The 27,040-nt window shown below is 36.6% G+C and overlaps 1 protein-coding gene and 1 long non-coding RNA gene across 4 annotated transcripts in view; one reads left to right on the top strand and one right to left on the bottom strand.

Moving 5' to 3' along the window:
• LOC139960027 (kinesin-like protein KIF19) overlaps nucleotides 1-14,426 on the top strand; it is an 82,406-nt gene extending 67,980 nt beyond the window's left edge. For all 3 annotated transcript variants that reach the window (XM_071958039.1, XM_071958041.1, XM_071958040.1), the window contains 2 exons: nucleotides 7,923-8,030; nucleotides 9,039-14,426. In XM_071958039.1, coding sequence (XP_071814140.1) covers nucleotides 7,923-8,030; nucleotides 9,039-9,196 — 266 coding nt within the window. In that variant the 3' untranslated portion in view covers nucleotides 9,197-14,426. The remainder of the gene's footprint in view (nucleotides 1-7,922; nucleotides 8,031-9,038) is intronic.
• LOC139960028 (uncharacterized) lies at nucleotides 1-27,040 on the bottom strand. The gene is made up of 3 exons (XR_011790281.1): nucleotides 26,751-27,040; nucleotides 2,869-3,052; nucleotides 1-1,158 (listed from the first exon to the last, which is right to left on the bottom strand). It is a non-coding gene; the product is annotated as an uncharacterized lncRNA (long non-coding RNA).

Below are 27,040 nucleotides of genomic sequence, written 5' to 3' on the forward strand. Positions count from 1 at the left end.
TATTCACTTCATATTTACCAAGGATTTTTAATATTATATTTTATAATCTTTTTTGGGGGTTGGGGGGCACCCCAAGTCGTCTAATTAAGTTGGTTGTATAAAATGTCAATAATCTTTAGAAGTATGTTGATTAATATAACTGCTGAAAGGATGATTGCTTTCTGTAGTGAACAAATAACAAAATGAGTCTCTTCCTATTGCTCTGTGAGGTAATTCACCCTTTTTATTTTGACAAGTTGACAAATTATGTAGTTTCCCAAATCTTCCAATACAGCAATTAAAAAATAACACATTTTTATCTTTTTTTTTCCTTTTTTTTTTCTCTTTATCTTTTTTTTTCCTTTTTTTATCTTTTTTTCCCCTTTTTTTTTCTTTTTTTCTTCTTTTTTCTCTAAAGGGGTCTCATTTGACGCTCAAATTTCCTACAGTATTTATTAAACTAATTGAGAGAATTTTGATGATTACTTTCTTGTTGGGTAGGAAATGAAAATGTAATAATTTGGGAAACTGTGGCACAGCTACTTCCATTGCGTTCTCCCATCTTGGTCCGGCCTATGCATATATGTGTGGCTCAAGTTGTTTACATGTATGAAGAAAAAGGTCAGTGAGTTATGTAGTTGTTACAGTAATTACAAACATACAACCAAACAAAGTGGACCCGATTGGAAACCTCTTCCTGCCACCAACTACCACCCCCCCGGCCACCCCCACCTCTCCTCCCATCATCATCATCATCAATGGCTCATACCAGTATTGCATTCGTCCTTCATATAAATATGAGTCGTCAGTCGAAATTGATTTCTATCCTCAGTGGATTAGCATGTCCTTCATATGAAATCATTGGCAAATTTATAAAAGATTCGATATCTCACATTCGAAAAGTAAATATTGAACTCTGTGCTTAAATACCGAGAGCGTGTCGTTCGTAAAACTCGTCGTTTCTGCTTTCGGCTTTCCACCCTTTATCGAAGCATGCCTCTTCATTTGCTGCGATGAACATTGGGCACTGCAACCGAAACCCCGGCAAATCTGATGCCAGCAATCGACAAAGATTCCGATTCCTACGGCAACGACGACGACGAGGATCAAGAAGAGAACTGTTAATATTGACTCCTCGATTGAACTTCTCTCGACCTCCGTTCTTGATCATGTTGTCGCCTGAGAGGTGGAAAGAGAGACTTCACAAAGCTATTGGAGAACAAACCCACTGTAAAATCTTGCTCTCAGATTTTTTTTTTTTTTTTTTCATTTTTTTTTTGGGTGAAGCAATTTAATTTGGTATGGCACTTGCCAAAACATAACAAGAAATCCCTAACCCTAAGGGTGTCGTAAAGGTAAGTAAATGCTCCTCCAGAGCAGGACACTTAAGCCCTGAATCTCATAAACAGATTTATTCAAAGGTAGCCTCGGTGAAAACGAGAGGTTTTGCGGAGGGACGAGGGGGCGTGGATTAAGAAGGAAGGGGTGGCAAAAAAAAAAGATTGGATTGGCTGTCAGAAATTTTTCTTTATTGCAAGGTCGTGCAAGGTTGCAAATCAGTTTAGGAATGTCCCCCCCCCCCTCTTTAGTTTTTCCTGCTTTGTTTGGGATAATTAAACCAGTAAATTAATCAAATATAATTAATTTTAATTCTGGGAGAGTACTGGTGGAGTGGGAAGGTGAATCATTGGTGTGCTGTTTACCTCCAGGACATGTAGAGAATGTAAAAATGGAGATCACTACAGTGCTACTGTTTTGAAGGAAATTTAGAACGAATCGTGACAGATTCAGTTAAACTTTATTTTGCTAGTTCTCTTGTTTTCTGATTTTGTTATACCCATTTTTGTGCCTTTCGAATGCTCCATTAGTGGTATAGTGTTCAATAGTAATAACAACAACAACACATTTGTGATTTTTTGGGGGGCTCAAATATCTCATTCAAATGCGCCTCTTATACAATAGAGTGAAATCAGTCAGTCTGGTTTTGAGCATTGACTTGAACAAGCTCAGGCTGTCAATGGAACATATAAGGGGCAGGGAATTCATTGCAAAGGTTAGGTCCTTCATAGTAAAAGCTACAGTCACTGGTACAGTAGTCTTATATTTTATTCAAGGGATGCAGAGAGCAGGCAATTCATTTTAAGCTTAGGCAATGCAGGGTTAAATGGCCTCTGACAGGTCATATAGAGCCTTGATTGTGCAAAGATGTAAGAAGGAAAAAAAATAGTATCTTAAATTTGATCCAATATTTAAAAAAAAATGGCCAAAAAGACCCAAATGCTTACGGAATTACAATGTGATATTAACAGGATTCAGACATGTCTTTCAATGTTCATTTGGTGATAAAGTTTATCAAGGAATATCATACTTTAATGAAAGGGAGTATTTAATTAATTTCAGTGGCATAGGAAGGTACTTGTGAGTGGAGGGGCTGAAGACTGATGGCCGGCCTGGGGGAGGGGTCAAAGGGGAGGGGGAATTTTGTGCATTTCCAGGTGGCCTCAGATGCAATTTGTTGCAATATAGCACACTTCAACACCCACTCCATTTTGTAAACTTAATTTTGTATTTCACCTGGCCTTAGATGCAATTTGGTGCTCCAAATGAAATTTTTTTCTCATTTGGAAATGAAAAAGGGGTTTTCTGACTTGCGGAGCGGGGGGCGGAATGATACTTCCCCCCTCCACATTTTTCACTGGGGGGCTGGCGCCCCCCATCCCCCCCCGGTTCCTACGCCCTTGATTAATTTACCTTTTACAATCTCTTAACTCGTAGCACAGATAGGAAGTGTTCTATACATCACAGTTCCCAGAAAGCTTCATATAACAATATCAATTTTTTTAACTTTTCCATCTTGTAAGTCCTAGTAGAGCAATATACACATTTTACCTGAAGCGGAAGCTTCCCGTATGTCTCCACCTACAGCTCAGAAAAGTTACACAGGCTGTCTGTCTTTGCATCTAAAATCAACACAGTCCCTGTACAGTAGTATATATACCATGAAAATAAACCTAGAGTGTGACATCATCATCTGTGATGTCATACAGTTATATCCAAGTGGCCCCAGCTGCATCTGTTTAGGAACAAGAGATAAATTCAGTAATTTCCTGTCCAGTCAATATGTTGGGACTTTAATAAGAAAAAGTCTATGAGATGGAGATGCAGATAGACGAAGTATATTCAACTCAGTATATTTGCAGTAGTCCATATGAAGTTGTAGTAGTCCATATGTAGTTGAAGTAGTCCATATGTAGTTGCAGTAGTCCATATGGAGTTGTAGTAGTCCATATATATATAAATATATATATATATATATATATATATATATATATACATACATATGTAAGGTAGCACTTTCTCTTGCATCATCTCAGTTGTTCAAACTCTGTTGTGACAATATGGAGGAGGAGGCAGAGCGCTGTGACACTGATCAAATATTCCATTTGATAAAGTAGCCAATAGTTGGTATTAACAAGATGCCATTGGCTTGGTGGCTAGATTGCAACAGCCATTTGTAGCTGTCCACAAAACTTACAGTTGAAATGTTTCTTTCCGTTCCCACAGCGGCTTTAGCAAAGTAGTCACTAATATTCTGACTGTTTGTTTCTGTATCAAATCCGTCGAATTATGCAAAACAGTAGGCCTGCATTATAGGAATTAGAATTTATTGCGAGTGATATCCGCCCACATCTGAGGCATTTTCGTATCTATTTGTTGAAAATCCTAAGCCGAGGGCGTTGTATGACTTATGAATTTTAAAATCGTCATGCATCTTCTTGTTTTTTGTTGTTCCTTTTTTTTATCTCAAAGGGGGTCGAGCGAGAAAACTTCAGACTCGTATGAGCTAAATCTTTCAGTTCAGGAGTGGAGTCTCTTCTAAAATATCGTCCTGACTCTTAAACTCGAAAGGTGAATTGACTCTAGTTTCAGTATTAAGTATCTCTATAAATGGTCAAATATTCCTTACCCATTTACGGATTCTCATTCGGGAGGTGCTTCATAATGTTTGCTGAAGTTCAATTTATAGCCGCCCTATATATTTAACTTCCTTTCCTTAGTAACAATGTCAACCTACACATGTAGGGTTTGTCATAACATCGCTTGGAGTTGTAATCGCTTCTAGTCTGGTTCATAGCCAGCGGTGTCGTAAAAGAGTTACGACTCGAGTCGCTAGATTTCAAAAGGTAAAAGTGATTCGAAGAAGTTAAATTGTGAGGTGTACCACCATAGATATAATATGGTGACTTTGAGTCCATGACTCGATGTCAGTCAGGAAGGTCATTGGCAGTGACCCGCCACTCAACCAGATAAATGCAGTCACTCGTTACAACTCTGATAGCCAGTGCAGAATAGTGTCGCTATATCAACATCGAATCACATTTGTATGTATGTATTTTAGATCCTCCTGCAAGCAGGAACTCGCGAAGAAGCCTCATTGGCTTATTAAAGCCGCAAGCTGACCGAAGTCAGTCTCTTACATTCATATTTAACGTCCATGATTATGAATTGTTAATTGTCAACAACTCTGTAACTGGACCACAAACATTAAGTTTGGCGTGACTCGAACCGGGGACCTTATGATTGGAAGGCCCCAGCGTTTACCACTGAGCCAACACTCCATAACACACTCCATATGCTACGGTAACCTTTAAAAGGGACTATATATAGCAAACATGCATGGAGTCCACTCTGTACCTGTACTTGTAGTCTAACGGACTATGTGTCATTTCATTTATTTATTTGTTACTTCACAAGAGGAAAACAAAGATTATATACAAATGAATTACAAGCTGTGAAAGAAAGTGGGGAAAGTATTAATTGAATTATCCTTATTTGAACACATCTTCTTATCAGTATGACTTTTATGGAAGGCAAAGACTCTTTTTTTTATTAGGAAGTTTAAGAATTTAATGGCATAATTCAGACTGTGAAATAAGATATGGCTATAGCATGTCGTGGTTGGGGTTCATGGCTCACAAGAAAAGATTTCCCCTTTCCCCTCCCTGTTCACAATTTCTCTTGTGAGAAAAAATTCATGTTTTTTAGACACTGCTGCACTGCCAGTTAGTAGTTTGCGGAATATTTGTCATTAACGAAAAAAGATGAAAGTCACTTTCCAAGTTTTGCACATTAAAAATGCTGTTAAGTGCTTAGAATCTAGGATTGCATGTGTTCAGTACCAGCCATTTAAAAGGGATTTTATTTTTTTGGTTACAATAAAGGAAGGCTAAATGTCATTGACACTTTACATCATTGGGGCATCTGACTATGTGGTTAAAATCATTAAAATGCATAAACCCAGAACACTAAATTTGGAAAGTCTCCAATCAAAAGGCCTAATAATGTTTGTTTATACTGTACTGTATTGTGAGTTGCCTAATTTTCAAGAAATGACAAAATAAATTTTGTCTGTCTTTGTCTGAAGAAGAGGTTTATGACCGAAAAGCTTCTCCAATGACATCTTTGATTATTTGCAACTAGCAAGAGACTTCAAGAAAGAAATATTGTGATAGACTAGTCACAGTTCATTAAAAGTAATAACTTTGTTATTTATGACATTTTTAAAGAAAGTTATGAAAAAAACTAATTAGTTTCACATCGACACATTCTGATATATAGCTTGATTAGATATGAATGGTTGTTTGCAAAGATATGACTTTTGTAACAACATTCTATGAAGTTAAGTTTAAATAAGTTCGTAATTTGGACATTTTGGTTCAAAGATCTGGCGATGAACGTTGTTGTACTTTAAGTCAAATTACAAGAAAGGTAGCTTAAGCTGAAATACTTGGGGGAAAATAATAACAGGAGGAGAATTTATAGCTTTTAGTTTTATAAGCATTTCTTTAAATATGCAGCCAACATCTGAGGATAGTATGTATAAGATGAGTATTTATCCTAACCAATTGTATATTGCTGATATTACAGCCTAGCTGTAATGAACAACTTGTGGCTCTTCAGATATACTTGAGGTTTTGGTTTTAAGGTAGCAGACTCCCTATTGACCTATACACTAAATTGTCAAAGTAATGTGGTCTTTCACTCCTTGTAGAAGTTCTCACTAGCTAATCCCTACCCATCATTGGATAGATGACATGTGGGCCATTCATAGCATCTTAAATTTTCATTTCATGACCATGAAGATTTTTTACTATGAAAGTCTGAAGTTTTCGTCACTTGTAATCAAACCTCTTTTCTCAGTAGTAAACAATTTTGGTATGCTGCTCTTGAAAGGCCTAAAGTGGTCTAAAATTTCCTCAATTGACCCAATTTTTGAATACTCTGACATCTTTAAGCAACAGGGGAAAAAAACAGATCCTGTATGAAAGCACATCGAAAGAAAGATGTTCTCCTGTTGCTTCTCGGCACCTTTACCTAAGGAGGACACTCTTCCGTATTGATAAGGACTCTATATGGTGTATGCCACCTTAAAATAGACACAGAAATAAAAATCGCAGTTAAGTGATGATTTCAGGATGTGATTTTGATTTATCTACAGCAATTGTTTTCTTTTATCTTTGCACCTTGCAACTTAGTAGAGTCCGTCCTCTGATATTCGGGACACAATTGAACACAACATGATTTGGTGGTTCGTTGCAGTTGTTTCGATCATGAAGGAAAAGTCTTTATTAACTTTTGCTGCACTAATCCAAACTTTGAAAGTTTGAGTGCATCAAGTCTCCAAATTATGTAAATCCGAAGGTGATTAATTCAACTTATGTGCAAAGATTTGTATCTTATTTGCCAGAAAATCTGAAAGGTAAATTAAACCAGAAGTGGGGAAGATGGGGATAAGAATTATAACTCATTTATAATCACTGCTAGCTTTTATAGTTTCCAGAAGAATATTGATATCAAATTTTATAGCAATAGATGATCTGAAATTCCTGTGAATACTTTTCGACACAGATTTCAATTCACATTTACATCGTTTTGCGTTAAATCCCAGGTTTCTGTGTTATGCAACAGACATTGTGTCTCTTAAGATTTGTTACTTTTCCTTAAATCGTTTTGGCTCGCAGAGAACCATCCAAACTCCTTCACATCTTACTCCCAGACCTGTACTAAACTGACCCATGAGATCAAAGTATACATTTAAGGTCAAATGATCCAATAGTGAGACTTTCATGCAGGTGTTTGTATACTTGTAAATTTTCTGTTTAAACTATTCAGTAAGAATCCCAAATGCAGTGTAGCTCATTTGCTTGGCTAAGTTTTTCATCTAATGAAGAGAAAGGCTTTGAAATCTTGCTACTAATGTCCCAAAGTGTCCGGGAAATCAAATTTGGAGACATAAAATGGAACCCTGAAAATATTTGCTTTTAAAAGTCCTTTTAGGTGGAAAGACATCTTGGAAGATGTCAGTATAGCTCTATCAAAATGCAGTCTTGACTGTTATGTAGTGCTCTGTGGTTTTGAGTAAAATTTGCTGTCAATGATGTAGACAAAACTTAACTACTCAACAGTTTTAACTAAGAAGGTTTCACAAGAAATTTTTGAGGAGCCAGTATCTTGGACGGTTGTGATGTATTTCAAATCATCAATCCGCAAAGTCTGTCACTCGAACCTGGAATTCTTCCTTCTTTCTACTTATTTAGTCCTTCTTACTGTCTTTCTTACTGCCAAAGGCTACAAAATTATAAGATTCTTGTCGGGCATTAGCTTTTACTGCAGTTCATATTCATATATAGAGCATCTGCAATGTTGATCACAAAATAGCCGCCCAAAGTTTTCTTATATGCAACATCAATCAATTATTCAGTCCATGCAATCATTTATTCATCCATTCATCCATTATTCATCCATTCATTCATTTCTTTTAAAAAAATGCCAAAACTTCTATTTCCATAGCTATGGCAGATATTTTCTGCTAAACAATGAGTTTTACATGATTATGATCGGTTTTCATATTGCTGTTTTTTTTTTTCTTGTTTACTAACCAGGCGAACAAAATGTTGTTACCATGGATTCCAGGTCATCGCCGGTTGCAACAGTTCACCAAGTTGGAGCCGAAAAGGGCAAAGGGCAAACAGTACAGAGAAGAATAAGAGGTAACTTCTGCTTGATTTAGTGTAAATTCGTCGTGGTATTTAAAGGGTGTGAAGACTCGCGCACAAAGAAACATCTCATGCCAGTAATCTGACCTAGTTTCGAATGAGGTATAACAGAAGTGTTAGACACCACAGTCAATCCCAGAAATTACACACACAGCTTGCTACTGTCAGTAATTAGACACTAGTGTACAGTCAATACATACAGCTACTGTTAATACCCACAACACAGTGTATATAGCAGGGATGGACATCTCAGGTCTAGATAAAAGATAACAAGGTATCACGTTTCATTAATGTCTGCATTTTGTAGTGACACGAAGAAAACTTCACTTGCAAGCAACCGAAAGTTAACTTTTTCAGAGGGAGGCACTCGGTTTGGGGTGGGTCTTCAATGCCTTTAATATACCCAATAGGCTTACCAATAGGCTAACCAAGATGGTAGAAAATGCCAGGTTTGCTGGTGATGGTATAGCCAGGAATATCCTTCAGGGTGTTTGTGGAGGTGTGGAGGGGTATGTGTTGGTCACCTTGGGGTTAGGGGGGCTGGTAGGTGCTCAAGGAAAGTTCCCAATTCAGTGAACTTATAACCTCAATTAATTGACGAAAGTACACATTGTCGGTGATGCAGGATATAAAGAACGAACGTTTCCCAAGTTTCTAGTAGTCATGGTAACACAACATGGAGGTGTAGGTTAAAGGTGATTGGCCATAGTTGTGTCCAAGGAGGAAAGGAGTTTGGGTTGAAGAACTCCCCAATTTGCATCAGTGTTTTTGCATTCTAGACTGTAGGATATTGATTCACTACAAGTCTAGTACATACCCTGATGGGCATTTTATGGAAGAGTCTAGGGAAGGGATGGGTTGGGGAGGATTAGGATCTTATATGCTTTACTAAATTTAAGGGCGATGAAATATCAAAGTTATAAGCCCATGTCAGAAAATTTGATTAATTCATCGATTCTGTCAAATGTCATGTATCATTCTACCGTGACCTCTCTTTTCCAGGCGCAACCGTCATCGACTCACCCAACACCAGTTTCATATCTCACAAATCCCACGTTGCCAAACCCAGCGGCGTCCCAGTGAGAACCCGACCGGGAAACCTCCAGATCTCCGGTCACACCGTCCCTCGAAAAGATACAGTGGCGGGACGGAAGATCTAATGCCGTGACCGTAGAAGAGGAAGCCTTCATGGTTTCAAGGTCATTCAGAGAGACGACCATAGACCGAGTTCTTCACGTTAATGATGGAAGAAGAAAAACCGAATTTGAGTCATTCAGATGGAAACAATTCACGGTGAAAGTTAAAACTTCGGTCCCTTTTCTTCTTGTAATCATTGCAGAAGCAAACCTTTCCAATTTTGGAAGAGGGAGAAGGAGGAGGATGCAAGGAGAGGAGGAGGTAAGGATGACCATCGGTTGTGGTTTTGCTGAACAAGAGGTTCCCCGCAAATTTCATGCCAGGTAGTCCCCTCCTAATGGCAAAAAAAAAGTTCAACATAAACGGTCTTCGTTTAAGTTTAGATCGCCACTAGCAAGTCTCTGGAAATCTGTAGAGAAGGAAATCCCGAATTCCTTGGAATGTAGTACGGTCAGCCGACAGCTTTAAGAATCGACCCTCACCTTCCGTAAAAGAAAATGCCAGGCCTTTGCAGTCCTGTCGTAAAAGAGGTATCTAGCGAGAACAAATAAAGTTTAACGTCAGCCCCGGTTCTTCCTTCGGAGTGCTGTTGATAAGTTGATGTCAGATGAGGATGGGAAGCTGATCGAATTCCTCTTCAGAGAGGAAACTGTCGTCCACGATGACTTTTAATCATTTATGAGATCGGAATGAATATGTCCCGAAATGAATATGAACCAAGAACGGCTCTATTCGATACGGAGGAACACTCTTTATTTGTGACATCTCCGGGACGAGAGAGAGAGAGGTTATTCCTCCCTGCGTCATTCCCGACGCATGGAGAAAGAAATCAAGAGGTGGAAATGGTTTGCCTTCCTCCCTGGCGAGATAAAAAAAAAATTGACATGCACATCAAAGTTCTTGTGAAGGGTTCAACTATAGGAGTGTGTTTCTTTCTTTCGCTTTTGTGACCCAGAAATTCGTTGTGACAGACAGCAAAAACATAGCAAAAATTGTACGCAACGGGACTTTTATCATGGAAAATTGAAATTTTTACTGTCAAGTACATGTTTCTCTGCGGCGGTGAATGAAGACATCTTTTCATACCCTCAACATAAATAACAAATCTCTTTATATATTCCTCTGATATTAAATTCAGCAAAACTGGTCAAATTTTGCTCTTACATTGATATGGGTGAAAAAGTTTCTTGTGAAAGGAAGATGAAATATTTGGAGGAAAAATTGAGTCTGTATAAATATATATATTTTAGTGACTTTTGATGAAATTTCTGACGATGGATTTTGTAATTCATTTGAGTCAATTTGTAATATTTTTTTTTATTGTGTCTCGTTAATAATCTGTAAAGCTGATCAGGAATCTTCCAAAATTTTCTGAATTTTTGCTCTACAGATAAAAATTGTAAATATCATTTTAGTCAGTCCTTTCTTTTCCTCTCATCCATTTTTATCTTTCTCTGTCTCAGAGAAATGAAACTTCTTCCATGATTTGCGCCTTGATTTTTAATCGTCTTTCAATTATTTTGCAATCATTTTTTGGAACATTAAAAACAGGAACAACAACACAGATTTGTGTCTCATCCTGATGTATAAAATCAAATAAAATTCTTGTAGATTTAAGGTATTACAAATGGTAAAAATCATTTTTTTGTAAAATAACATGATCTTTCTAAAAATTAACTATGAAAGTAGACCCGTTGCGGAATTGTGTATCTCTAAAGAGCCGTATCGGATGCTTTGATATCAAACCTGATTGATTTCCCAATAGAATAGAATAAATACAAACTAAATTATTCGGAAAACCAAAACTTCTTCAAATACTTTCGCAAATTCTCATCACTTGCGAGTTGAGTTAATTCGTTTGCCAAGTAGATCTGTTTTTGTAATTTTCTTTGAAATTGCTTTGTTCTATTAATCAAGGTTACAATTGGTGGAAAACTTAAATTATTGTCCATTATAGCATATTTAGCAAGCACTTTTCTTTGGTGACATATTTTGGCATCTTTAGTGTATCTCTCCTTGGGTAAGACTTCTCATAAATATTCATTTCACATTAATATTCATGACATAGTTTCATGAATATTCATTATCTCCATTCTGTCTGATCTGACGAGAGCGGTTTCTGTCACACAAGGTAGACGTCCTAGTCTGTGAGTTTAGTGCCTTAAGCCGTTTAATTATCTTCCATTTGACAAAAAGTACGGATGGAGTGAAAGTTCTCGCAGACTCGGTAATAATTGAAGGCATAATATCATCCAGAAGAACTTGCTTAAATGGACTGGGAAAAAGCTTCCTTTCCATTTTTAGAATTACTTATGTCAGTGTGAGGAAGTTTAATAGAGAGCCTGTCATTGTCTTCAGAGATGAGATGTTGTTATACGTGTCTAACTGTGGAAGAGCCTGCTAGGATCGAAACATGAGGCTGTCTTAAAATAATGCTTTTTTAAAGTTTCACTTTTGTGATTGGGTCTGTGGGTGCAGGAATGTGAGTGCGATAATGACACGTCTCATAATTACTTCCTGAATGGTCTTTGGCAAAGACAAGGCTTTTGTGTAGTAATTGACCATTTTCATCCATGGTATCACAATTTTTTCAGTTATCTGCAATCAGTTTATAATCGTGTGTTAAAGTTGTTAAAGTCTGTTAAAGGTTTGGAATGACAAGTTTGCAGGTAATGAAAGCCAATTATTATTTTTATTTGTCAATATTTTATTATCTAAATTATTATGATCTAAAAGAATTGAAAGTATTTTATTTCAGAAAATAACATGGTTATTAGATGTATATGTCATTATGGTGGGTGTGGGGGTAATCCATCTATAACATAGTATTTGTTACTTCAACTGTCCCCCCCCCCCCCCACCTCTTTTAACATCAACAGTGGTTTATTTAATGGAATCAAGTTTTATGGAGAGGAAATAGTATGTATGAGTTGAAAGGATAGGAAGTGGGTAACTTTTGCATGTATCCCTTGTATCATGTATTCAGATACATACTGAAGGTGTGCACTGTATAACTGTGTTAGAACACAGCATGCGAGGAGATGAACAGGCATGGATCCATAGTTGAGGGGTGTAGAACACACTTCCTCTCACCCAATTTTCAACCCACACAAGGGCCCTAATTTATAGCCTAAATATACCTCAAAATGCAAATTTTCACATCTAAAAGTTTCACTATTTTTTTTCTGATGGAGTTGGATTCAATGACCTCCAGGATTCAATGACCTCTATCTTTTTATTTTTAATGAATACTGGGATCCACCCCTCGTGGAAGTTCATAGTTCCATAGTTGATGGTGTAGAACACACCCCCTCTCAACCATTTTCAAACACACACAAAGGCCTAATATATAGCCTAAATATACCTCAAAATGCAACCGTTCCAAATCTAAAAGTTTCATTTTTTTTTTCTGAGGAAGTCGGCTTCGATGACCCTGAGGTCACACCCTATCCTTTTATTTTTAATGAATACTGGGGTCCACCCCATAGTGGAAGTCCCTTTGACGTATTGGAAACCAAAATTAACTGTCAAATTCCCCCCGTTAATCTCCAATGTCATCGTTTCATAGTTCTATAGTAATGGTAGGTCATGTACAGGAAACAAATACCATTAGTGACCATTCCTTAAAATTTCTAGCATATTTTTGGTGTGGGGGGGTAGGGGTGGGGGAGTGGTTGCTTTGGGATGGGGCATTACTGTAGATCTTTAACCTTTATTTACTCCCATGGTTTCTAATATCTCACAAGTGATTCCTGTGGTCTGAACTAATTTCTCTCAAACCTTATACCTGCCTTCATTACCTTCAGATGAGTGTGTTGCTGCACCGTATATTATATATATATTTGTATATGTGCACTCTGCCTGCCGGAGATGTGTGAGTTTTCTCTGATGATAACGGTTAACTCCCCGTAATGATACTTGTTCTCAACAGACCCCACCCCCCCCCCCCCCGAGGGTGGATTTTCTTTTCAAATTTGTTTTCTTACCAAAAAATTTCTTATCATCACTTTTATCTATTCTAATATTGACATAAACAGATATCTTGACATTTAGATCTGACAGATATTGAGTTATAAATACTCGACGACATTTGTTTGGGAAAGATACAGATAGTTTGAAAAGTGCACAGTTCGTATGATCCTGCGACTTTTGATTGCCTTCTATCGAGAGTGACTTTGATGTCTGGTGGTGCAACAACATGAGTACTAGTGTATTCAACTTCGGTACAAGAAATCAAGTCTATTCTTGCATTTAACATCCTATATTAACCGAGGGATCTCAATCTTCACACTTGTCGTGGGAGTGCCTTGTCTTTTTTTTATTCTTCTAATTATTCTTTTATGCTTCTTCGGGTGTGATGTTACAAGCAAATAATATCAAATACATAAAATAATAGCAAAATTAGCAAGGAGAAGTTTTATCTAGCTATACCTTAAGTGCACTCGGATTGATTAATTGTGTAATTTCAGAAAGCATTGTGTGATAGCAAATCTAATTAGTCTAGTCTATCTCTTAAAGAGGAAATGATGGAGTGTAGGGTAGTATTTTGAAAACAGATTAAGAAAAAATAAATAAAACAGAATATTTCATGCCTAATCATATCTCTGTAAACTAAGGTTTTCAAACATTTAAACATTATTTCGGTCATTTCATAGGTTTTTGGGGGTTTGATGAAAATGTACTTTTCTTCGTTTTTGGTCAAATTCCTGACATTTGTCAGTGTTGAAGTAGTTCCAGCCATCCGGATTTTGTCCCATGTCTATTTGTACTATTTAGAAATTGATACATGCATTTGAAAGAGTTTTGAGAAACTTTGGATTCTATGGACCTAGATTACTAGAAGGATATAAACCAATGCCTGCTGAGAGGGTGTCGAGGGGGAGGGGGGTTACACTCCCATAGCATGGGGGTCAATTAAGGGGGGCTGGGATATGGATGAGGTTGGTTCAGGTCACAGCTTCCACTCACCAGGTTGAGCATCATACGACTTAGTTGCACTTTGGGCGTGGAACTCTTAAGTAATAGCTCGTTACACAATATTTTTTAATATATTAACTTTAAACTGGAGTAAAACCGAATGATGCAAGTTAATCTAACTGCAAAACAACAAAAAACTGAAAATATGGAACTTTATGTTCACTTTGGGTAATTTAAAACACCTGTTCAACTTGTAGTTGAAATATTTGATCGAATGAGTGTCTTATGCCGGGCAATTCCATCCAGTATGGCCTAAACTGAAAATAAGGATCTTTATGTTAAATGGGATAATTAAAAACACCTGTTGAACTTGTAATTGAAATCTTTGGTCGAATGAGTGTCTTATGCCGGGCAATTCCATCCAGTATGGCCTAAACTGAAAATGGCCTAAACTGAAAATAAGGATCTTTATGTTAACTGGGATAATTAAAAACACCTGTTGAACTTGTAATTGTAATCTTTGGTCGAATGAGTGTCTTGTACGGAGCAATTCCATCCAGTATGGCCTTTTATTACTATATAATTATTATTATTATCATTACTATATACTGAATAATTGATATATATAGAAAGCTATTGATTATGTCAAATTTTGACGGAAATATCCGAAATTTCAACTGGGTACATGCATTTTGTTTTTGAGAGATACACTTCCGTGTCAACTTTATAAGTAGTTTGAATTGTAAAAATATAATAGAAAAAAATATGTGTGCAATTTATGATATTTCTGTTATGGAATAGACTTGTCAGAACAACAAAATACCTTTTGTAATTTTTTCTTTTCGTGTCAAATCTGTATGAGCGTTTGTGAATGTATTTTGTCTGTGTGTGCATACTCTTGTAGATGCATGTATTTGAGCTGGTGGCATTTGCTGACAATCTCTCGCCATCAAATATGAAGATGGAATATATATTTCATTTAAAAGTACTGGATCTGGGATTTCTCAAAATAGTAAGTGGGGTGTGGGTGGGGGGGGGGGGGGTAGGGGTAGTGAAAGGGGACAAGGAAGAGAAGGGTAGGCAATTAAGTATAGATGAGATAGTTGCAGCTGTGGACTGCATGTATGACACCACTAGTTGGTTCACCTTGTGGTGACACAGAAGAGTTTAACGTCAAAGCGGGTGTTCTTCAAGGGGATACACTCGCTCCATTCATCTTCATCATAGTTCTAGATTACTGCCACCGTCAAGCCATCCCTCCTGATAAAACCAAAGAACTTGGATTCACAATCAAACCAAGGCAATCCAGGAGATTTGAAAAACAGACCATCACAGATCTAGGCTTTGCTGATGACCTGGCACTACTATCAGATACTACTGAACAGGCCCAAGAACTTCTTCTTGCACTAGAAAAAGAGGCCGATAAGGTTGGACTTAAAATCAATTCCAAGAAAACAAATTACATGAGCTTCAACCAACCAACCCATGTACCACTCAAAACCATGAACAACATCACACTTCAGCCAGTCAATGACTTCAAATACCTGGGAGCTTGGATAGCAACCACCAAGCAGGACATTCATGTACGCAAGGGCCAAACATGGCCAGCTGTCAACAAGCTAAGTAAGATCTGGAAGTCGGGACTCCCTAGAGAAACAAAAGTCCTTGTTTTTTCTGGCTCTAGTTGAGCCAGTATTCCTGTATGGTTCTGAAACATGGACTACTACCAAGCAACTGGAGAGAAACAGACGTTTGTTACACAAAATTACTGAGAGCTGCCCTTGATATTAGTTGGAAACAAGATACCCAACACACAGCTTTATGGCGATCTTCCAAAGGTGTCCATGAAAATCAGAGAACGAAGACTTAGAGCAGCTGGACACTACCACCGACACCCAGAAGAAGCAGCCAACAAGTTCATTCTCTGAGAGCCAAAACTGCATTGACAAACATGTTGTGACAAAAGCAGTGATAAACAGTGACAAACATGCATTCATTGATCGGCTACAGGTTTATTTTACCACGAAATATGCTGAAACATATATTCTTCCTTTGAATGATACTTTTTAGAATTTGTCAATATTTTTTACAACGTTTGTCAATATTTTTTGAGGTAAGTTTTATCGAGTCTGAAAAGTCGAATTTAAAGTCGCATTATAACGATAATATGAATAACTGACTATAGTTAAATCAAATATATCTACCGGCTTCAGAAGGCCCTTATCAATACTGTATCAAAACTTGAACCTTTAACAAAAATTAATACGATTGGTCCATACGATTATTTATGGAATATATCGGACCACCTTCTAACATTCCTCCCTTCTGCTCTCTGTGCCATAAATTTCATGATCAATTGGTGACAACAATTAAAATCTTAATACTGTCAAGATACTCCCTGCATGGGCGGTTACATCTTTAATGGACCACACAGAAACCGTTTCACAAAAAGCAGCCTATAATGAATGATCAGTTATCTTGCGAAAAGAACTTCATATATAATATTTCAAATTTTCAATAATATTCTCGCCCAAAAATCATATACGCTGGCTGTAATAGCATATATAATACTGCCTGTCAAGACAAGGACATTTTCATCTATATCTAATATCATGATAATAATAAGGACATTATTTTAGACATTAGCCTTCAAGACACATCTAACAAGCGTATATTGAGATTATGCTCTAGTTACTATCATTATTATTATTATTATTGTAACGTTCTCTCTTATCAAACTTGAACACAAAAAAAAACACCATTAAGTCCTTAAAGCACCCTACTTTGCGTGTCAGAATCTTGGCTAAATTACATTAGCACGTACGTTATAGACCTGGTCACATATATGCATAGAAATCGAAAAGTCGATGAAAAGACAGTTTATGTGCTGCCATTGTCATTCATAATTAAACGTGTTTTCAGCTGGAACGGTCAATCTTCAAGCAATTTTACGTCACGCGCCCATGAAATAAATCAAATCTAAGAATTTTAACACATTTAGCGTCGAGGCGCCCGAAGAAGCGTTACCTAAAACGAATATTCCTGCCCCCCCCCCTCCCTCCCTACCGCGTACGTGCAAGTTGGAATACTTTGAATAAAAAGATATACCGCGTTTCGAGAACGTGCTTTGTATATATGTCATAGTTTAGTTGTCAATTTGTTTACTTTAATCATCTACATTTAACTGTTATCTATATATCTCTCTGTTTATTTATTCATTTTTGTGTTATATATGTTTTTATTATTTTCGTCTTTTTCTTCCCTTTTTGTTTTTAGGCTGTCGGGGGGGGGGGGGGGCTGGTAGAAGGATGCAACAATTTTATATTTATGTATCTTTTCTACTAGAAGAGGCAACAACCATATTTTTTTCTTTTTTAGTTTCAGGTAGAGAAAAAGGCAGGACTTGATTGAAACAAAATGAATTCAAATTGATCGAGTTTCTGCCAAAATTCGTGACAAAATTCTGTCCACACGTGACAAATGTATAGTGACGTCACAAATGAAATGGTATACTTGATGTTATCTGTGAGGCTGCCAAGGGCATGTGCAGCAATTGTTAGTGATCTGGAAGCGAGATAAGTCTTCCTTACCTTTTTATAGTCCTATTTTGGACGAATACTGAAGTAAAAATTGTTCAGTGAAAAACAACATTTTGAAAGACAATTGTTAATAAGGTTAGTAAAAGGAAAGTCCAAACTTGAGAATAAAATTATACGCTGTTATAATTATTGTATAACGTACAGTAAACTATAGTGTGTAAGACAATATTGCCCCCACGTTATGAATACAATTTTTGGTATTTTTTTGTGAACTTTCAATTTTAGACATATGCTTTGACTTAAACTGAAAACTTTTACCCTAACTTAAAAGCAAGAGTCAAATATTTGTTTAATAATATTTTACCATATGTTTTCATGTTGACTATATGGAAACACTTGATTGTGTTAAGTCATTGCTTTATCAGTTTAAGCGTCTATCAGTATATACACGTATAGGAGAATGCACACTGTTGCGGTTGTTTTGGCAAACTTTATTGAGTGGTTATACCTTTGGCCTCGACGCTGGTTTCTGTCAATATTAATATTGAGCATTGTATAACGCTAATAAAATAAAAAATATACATATGGTACGTTATGATATTGAACACACCCTTAGTGTCAAGAGATATGTTCAAGAATTTTGAAGACGTTTGAACGCCATACTATTAAGAAATGATGTAAATAGGGAAAATACGGCAATATTTCATTCATAAATTTCAATCGACAAACACTTTCAATTCTTCTGTCGATCGGATCATTGGTGTAGGATTGTGTTGAGAAATTTGCCCAAAGTCATAGATTGGTTGAACGTCCCCCCTCCAACCCCCACCCCCTCATCCGACCCTTCACGGTGGGCAAAACTATTTCATTGCGTTCAAATTTGTGTACGTAAGATTTAGCATATCTTCCATCCTCTTCAAGTAAAAGCCAACATATTCCCTTCCCCGTCGGCACGGCCAAGTGAAATATTGATACACTTAGTTGGCTATCAAAGAGTTGGAATGTTGACATTTTGTCGTAGGCTTTTATGATCTAATTGGTAAATTGAAACTGGGGTAACGAAGATTCCCCATCTATGGAACGCATAAAGGGCAACAAGTGATGATATAAGTATAGCAATACTTTACAAGTACACTGTGATACTGTAAATAGCCTGCGCGTTATGCGAGGTACACGATGAATATGGGAGAGTACACGATGATACTTTTAGAGTACCCGATGATAATATTAAGTTTATAAAATATGACGGATAATGCATATGTGTATATTTATATCATCGTCATCATCACTATCATCATCACTATCATCACTATCATCACTATCATCATCATCATCATCATCATCATCATCATCATCATCATCATCATCATCATCATCATCATCATCATCATCATCATCATCATCATCATCATCATCATCATCATCATCATCATCATCATCATCATCATCATCACCATCACCATCGTCATCATTTTCGCCACTATTCTCATTTCTAAACATCATTTTTTTCCCTTCCAAAACAGGGGTCGTCAAACTAAGATCCACGGACGATCATCTTACTGAGGACTGAACCACAACCCACCAGACCCTCCCCTCCCCTCCCCTCCACCCTGTCCGAATCGGTCCCCAGAATGCATGAAAGCTGTAGTTTGGACGACGGATGTCGGTAAGCACCGAATATTATTGATAAACTTTCCGGTGTCTTTACAGAAACATTTTCAAGACCCACTTTTGGGTCGCGCCTACAGTTTGCTCCTGACAATGTTGCTCTTACCGTTGCTCTTAAAGATGATAAAATGTCCAAATCTGATTAATATATAATCATTTACATAGTCTTCTTAATTGTTTATGTAACTAGGTAAGTAGGTCAACATGCGATTAGAAAACAAACTTTCGTCAGTGAAATTTCTAAAACAAAATATATCGACACCAAGTAGAGTCTCCATAATGGCATATTAAGGGAAAGGGTACAATCGCATTCTTTAGAAGCTTTTGTAAAGTGGGGGGTACGAGAAAACAAGGGGTATATGTGGTTCCATTCTGAGATCCCTCCCAATCCAACGGTGGAATATTTAAATTCTTCCCATTCACAATATTATGATTGCATTATTTATTTCATATAATGTAGAACGGAGAAAATATTATACCACGTGTAGGATTTCATAAGTTTCACCGAACACAAATTGTGATAAATATTATATATTAGGCATGAGTTTCGTCCATCTCTGAAAGAGAGCGGAATACCTCTTAAAGGGGGAAAAATCATAAGTTGAAGTTACAGCTGAGAAGATACGATATTTAGTACGTGAAGGAAATTACCTCTCCCACCCCACCCCAACCCCCCCCCCCCCCTTCCCCTCCTCTAACGAAGAATAGATTTAATACCTGAACCATCTGTTGGTATAATTGTTATTAAAGGGGGAAAATCATAAGTTGAAGTTACAGCTGAGAAGATACGATATTTAGTACGTGAAGGAAATTACCTCTCCCACCCCACCCCACCCCACCTCCCCCTCCCCCTCCCCCTCCCCCTACGAAAAATTAGGTTTATTACCTTAACCATCTGCTGGTAATATTGTTAACGTGGATATTTAAAGTCTTAGCACATCACAGAGATTGTACTCACGCTACTCCGGTATACGGCCATAGTGATTTCATGTAAGAGGATTGTTCCATATTTAACACCCTCGTAAAATACGGGCAAGTAGCTACTTTCAAAAGCCAAGGGCAGATTTCAATTTAGAGTAAAACCGATTGAAGTTATGATTTCTTTCGGATGTAGTAGAGAACGTAATGTATCCCACAATGCTATTGTAATTAACGTTGTTTACATGTGAACAAAAAAAACCCCGTAAGTTTATAACATATTTATTTTATCGCTGGGTATGCATTTTTTTTTTGATTGACCAAACTTCAATAACAGATCATAGTTTGAGGGACGACATCCTTCACCGATCCAGTGTAACGAGTCTATATTAAATTGATTACACAAAAAAACAGATTTATTTGATCAAATTATATGGTCTATTTATAAATTAGGGGCGTGACAAAAATACATATTCATTAAGGGACAATAACCAAACTTCATGTGACCCTCTTAGGTTAACTTATCGGTGAAGGTATAGTTCTCCTCGGTGAGGGGTGGAGAGGTGGGGTATGGTATGGTAGGGTGGGGGTTACAGGTGTCAGTATAGTATTACAATACGTGTCATGTGAATTTATAAATAATGTTTTAATGTTAGTACATATCATCTCCTTTCCTTTTGATGGTTGGAGGCAGGGCTGGGACGATGTTTCGTGTTGTGGTGTCGAGTGACATAAGTCCCCTCCCCGTGCCCCAGCCTGACCACCGGCATAGTTAGATGAGGGTGACCATTGTTATATATACAAACACAGATTAAACGATCCCCTTATCCCATTGGTCCTCCACCCCACACCCCCCCCCCCTTGTTTCATTGTGCTGATCGGTTTTGGATGATCCTTACCCAACAAAAATGTTCCTCTTTGTTATTTTTATGTTTTGGGTGTGTGGGGGGGGGAGGGATTTATTTATTAGACGGTTGGGAGTGGGTAAGACGAATTATCGCCAAAAGTACAAAATATCAATCAGCTTGCTGCAATGTAAATCAATTGTTTTCAAACACCGGTCAGTGTTTTTCTTCTTTTTTCTCTATTCTCACTCAAAACAGAGTGCTTTCTCAATATGACTTATCTCCTTCGAGCCTCAAGGCAAATCTATATTCGAAAGACTTTGAAACAGACAGCTATAACCTTTCTTGTAGTTTGAGATACTCAGAAGTAAAGTAAATATATTTCTTAACTTTAAACTAAACTGAAATAAAATATGAACATCACGTTACATGCTCTTTTTTCTTTAATTTGTTCGCCTTTTCTCTCTCCATCTCTCTGTCTCTTTTTTTCTTCTTCTTCTACTTCTCTACTATATCTACTCTCAAATAACAAACATGGCCTAGTTTCTGTAATCACCAGCCTGGAATGTAATCAGGTATTACACTGGTTATTACATTAAACACACTTTTTTTTGTGGGTTCATTTGAAACTGTATCAACCAAAAATCTAGTTCATTCTTATCACGAGTTTGTACAAATAAGAGAGGTTTTTTTTATCCTACACCCGTCGCTGAGCAATTTACCCAATTTTAAGTTAGATTACTTACCTATATGTATATCTAAGAGGTTGACAAGTAGATTTTAGGCCACTAATGGTAAAGGAAACACACAACCGTGACATGATTGAAATGCCAAAATGACGCACACCTTTCAAAATTATCTTCAAAAATTAGGTTATAAAACTTGAGCTTGTCAACAAACAAATGCCACTCGTTTCGAAAATACGAGCTTTTCTCACAACCCCCCCCCCTCCCAACCCGTTCTCCTTGTATCAAAATAACAATGTCTGTTCTTTTATTAGATTCAATTACAAAACATTGTGTAGTCTGGATAAAATTCAATTAGCCTATTTTTAATTCACAGATAACAATATAGTTTGAAAAGAAAGACAATTTTCAAGGACATCCACTCCCCGCCCATTCATCGAAATATTCAAAGTCCCTGGTTATAAATGGACAAATTGGTCATGTTTTTCTGTTTCCTTTTGCACTCTTTTATTCCACACTATAGATATGCGGGTTCTTTTTACAAATATCTTCGCAAAGGTGAAAGACTATATTGACGCAGCTTAGGGGAGTGGGTTAGATATAGGCTGGGCGTGTAATGAATGGGCGGGCATAGCCTATTGGCGGGCATATATATATATATATATATATATATATATATAATCTGTCAACAAAGAGCGCAACTTGCTATTTTTTAGTGCTGTTTGGTCATAACGTAGGGCTACGTCATTAACGTTCCTTTCGCCAAGAAAAACCTTTCCCTCTATTATAGAATAAAAAACAAAAGCTAGCACGACTCAGTTGAAAGAGAGCGTGTAGACACATCACACTTTGAAACTTTCTCGTGATCAAAAATGACCGATTAATGTCACTCATGGCTGTCATGTGACGTCATCGGAGGGATGTCAATAGCCGCTAAGCTGCTGTTTAGGAATAATTAAACGTCCCAAGTCCTTTTTAGGTGTCAAACTTCTCAGCCTTTGTCGAGAGGCAACAGGAGCCAATACTATTTATTAATATGAAGCTATGTCAATACTGCTTCACCTGAAGACAAAAAAGCGACGTATCTAGGCTAGAAAATGTTGAGCTTCAACTCTGTTTTTAATATTATTTGTCATACTTAAACATTTCTTTTGACAAGTATAGGCCTACAGGCATGGGGGACTGAAAAATAAAACAGCTGCATTTTTTATCTTATCTTATCTTTCACCTATTATTGAACCCATGTATGTAGTAAAATGGTATCGTGTATGCTTACCGTACAGTTTAATCAAATCAAGATAATTGGCTTGGTATAAGCTACAGGCTCTTTTTGTTTATAATATCTCGAGTTAAAAGACTTGCATTTAAAACAAAACACTAATGTTTATATGACTTGGTGATAAACCCAATTGGTAGATCTTCGAGATTCTAGCTTAATACGGCAAACCTGATGTTTCCCATGACCATTCTACTGCCTATTTTATTCCCATGCCTACAGCATCCTTGCAACAACAAAAAATTAAAAACGTTGTATACTATTGGTTCTACCTTTTCAAAAATATGAACAAAAGATAAAAAATAAAACAAAATAACACGAATATATCATTTACATTAATTCCCAACTCCAGTGCTTACATCTTATACTTTAATAATTTTAATGATATACATACTTTCATGCTAATTATGACATGTTACTAAGTGATTGAAATTTCCTTTTAACCAACAAAAAAAAAGACATTTTGTTTTCCAACTAAGCAGGAATCATTATAACCAATATTGAAATCATCTATGTTGATCTCTTGCCTAATGTGTTAAAAGGATTCATGTTTTATATGTTTGCAACATTTTATTTATTTACTTTTTTCAACATTTTTTATTTCCATATATTTATAATATATACACTATAATGTTCTGTTATTATTTCCTTGTATGTATCTATCACTCTTCAAAATCGTCAAAGATGAATGCAAAAAAAAACGTACAAATTGCCTTTTCAGATGTAATGGAGCTTGTTATTTTTGGGAAATGTACCGTTTATACTGAGATAGAAGAAGAAAGGGGAAAGAGAAGAAAACCGTTTAAAACATTGCGAGAAGTTGTTTACTCCATACGCATGATAAACCTTGGAATGAAGCAATTATTGATCTTCTTTTGGCTGTTAAATTGCCAAATAGCTAGAGAATTAGGATAGAAGGTTATATGTTTGCACGGAATATATTATCGTTGGCCAACCTTGGCCCTAACCGATGAGGCATGCACGATTAATTTCCTCTCATAATAGTCCTCATTTGTAACAGAAACGAAAACATCTATGGCTAGAACGGTCAAGAGGCACGGACTCTTGACGAAAACTATTTGTTACCCGGTAGTTGTGAGAATGATAGGCAATATATATATATATACATATATATATATATATAATATTATATATATATATATGTATATATATATGTATATATATATATATCTACACATATATATATATATTTATACATGTTTATATATATATATATATATTTATATATATATATATATTTATACATATATATATATATATTTATACATATGTATATATATATTTATACATTTATATATATATATATATATACATCCCGGTAGTAAGTTCTATTACAAAGATGTGACAATGTTATCTATTTCTTCCGAGAGTACATGACATCATCATCTAGGGTTGCATGAATCATCACGGGTTGAATAAAAGCCTTTATCTATCCATCAGTTATGTATTATTATGATGTATCCAAGAGGAACATGCAATCCTCGCAGAACATACCTGGATGCCATACTTGTAGTCTTTCACATTCATAGTACATTGACATGCCATTTCAGATGTGTGCCACTTTGAAGGAATAAGTACTCAAGAAGATGGCAAAAAGAAAACGAAAACATCTCACGGAATATTTGTCCTGATGACTTCAGAGTTGCCGAGGGTTTTCCGGCCAATATGTTTATTTAGGTATAGATACAAATGGCCATGTTTTGATATAGAGTTGCCCAAACTGGGTGTGAAGAAAGGTAGTGGTGTCAGGGGCGGAAAGTTGGTGTTCTACTGAGACATGTGTGTATATATATTTGAAAGACACGTTGTTAAATTCTACTGCGAGTGTACCTGGTTATTAATGAACGTGAGGCGTATTTGGCGCATTTGTTTAACCGATGTATGATCGATGAAAGTCGCTGCCAGAACTGTAAATCAAAGTACAAATCATATAGCGTCCGTGGAGGCTGTACGACCGCACGCATTAATGTGCATCGCATCAAGTCATAACACTGTATTCACAGTTATATGAAATTGAGATAGCAAGTTTGCCATTTTAATATACTTTTTTAACACTGTAACTGCACATGCGTAACACACCCACCTAGATTTTCAGGTTCTTTTTTACTACGAAGTTGATCGAAATGTCTCCAATATTTTTAAGCAGTTTGGCAGTAAATTATAAAAGACACCTACATCCATTTACCATAAAATCACGTGATTCCTACTTGTGTTACTATAAGCTTATCTGAACTGATCTGCTTTATCTTGGGTTATCTTGGGTTTTATTGTTGTTGTTGTTGTTATTGATGCTGATGTTGCTTTTGTGTTTGTTGTTAGTTCATGTATTTGAAACATCTTATGAAGCTTCGTGTATTATCCATGCAACCCCTATGCTGTCCTTATGTTTTCCTAAACTGTACGTTATCCATGTAACTTAAATCGTTAACTTAAGACCGACGTAAAGAGTACAATCATTTTATGATTTATTATTGCAATAGTTATTTCGAGATGATTAAGAGATATGTTATTACATCTGGCTAAATTGAAAACAAGGTATACGATTGTTCAACACATATACTGCAAAATAAAGTAGAAAAAAAATCATGTTGCTACCAACATTCTCTTTAGTACCGTTATACTCGTTTATCTCGTGAGGGGCGGGGAGAAGGGGGTGGCTGTGCAGGAGGAGAAGGAGTGGGGGACAGCTATTTTACATTGTACTGCATATCTTGTATAGGCAGGTGGCGATGAACCCCTGTTCTATGTAGATGCCATTTATTACAAGTTACTTTGTCTTTCTTTTCTCGTAAAGTATTGATATTTTACATAATTTCCCAAGTCTTTGCCAAAAAATAAAAAATATGGAAAGAGGGAATATAACTGTGTGTTACATAGCTTAAGGACATTTATTTCGATACGTTTCTGACAGGTAATCGTTCCAAACTCAATTGCAGAGGCACGTTCTCCCATCAGTGGATGAGTGACTTGAATGCATGCGAAATTTTTCTGATGGCAGCCAAACAACCTGTCCATGTATATATATATATATATATATATATATATATATATATATATGTATATGTATGGCGTAGGGAGTTTATATGGTGTGGGGGAGGGGTTGATGAAAGCCACAAAAAAAGAGTGAGGATACATTATCTTAGTGCTCTGTGATGGTGGAACAAAACAAATGGTGGAACAAAGTTTAAATAACTTTCCAACACCCGATTTAAAAAGAGACCGCTTTGCATTCAGTTCATATCAAATATAGCTTACAGACAATTTTAATCAGGTATATAACATAGCCTACCCCCCCCCCCTTCGTATACTCGAATAAATATCTTTTCTATATATGCCTATATATGCTACACTTTCCGATGGAACCCGATTACAAATGGCTCGGCAGTTAATAGGTGTAAATCCTGCTCCTAAATTATAAACGCAACTTCTAGAGGAAATCATTAACTGAAGCAACTCTGTAGTGTAGCCTACTACGAGTTCTCTAGTTATAGTAAGCAATAAATACCTTCCACTGAGTGCATGACTGGGCAGTGATATGATCAAGCCAAGCAAAATCACCCCACTCCACGAACTAAAACTTAGACATGTATGGAAGTCTTATATTTGGCGTTATGACAAACAGGAATTAAAACATAATTGAAAACAGCCCTGAAACTAAGGGATAATCAAAAAAGTTTAATGAAGTATTGTGGAAATGACTTACTTACCACACTTGAAGGTGACCCTGATATGTATTTGGCGGGAATATGGCGTAACCCTGGCAACTCCGGAAAACTGTGATACCGAGAGACATTAATACATCAGAGAAGTCCAATCTTCCAAAAAACGAGAAAATATGTCTATATAGTGTTCCCTGTTGTAGAAATGTTCCATTAGAAGGGATCCTTTTGAAAGAAAATCTCAAATTAACAACACGAATAGTCCGTCCAACATGGGCGTCTATACGAAACGGTCATGCGTAGTCCATGTAGAATTAACAAGTATAAGGTATTATACA

The sequence above is a fragment of the Apostichopus japonicus genome, chromosome 19, assembly GCF_037975245.1.
Source record: "Apostichopus japonicus isolate 1M-3 chromosome 19, ASM3797524v1, whole genome shotgun sequence".
NCBI lineage: Eukaryota > Metazoa > Echinodermata > Holothuroidea > Aspidochirotida > Stichopodidae > Apostichopus > Apostichopus japonicus.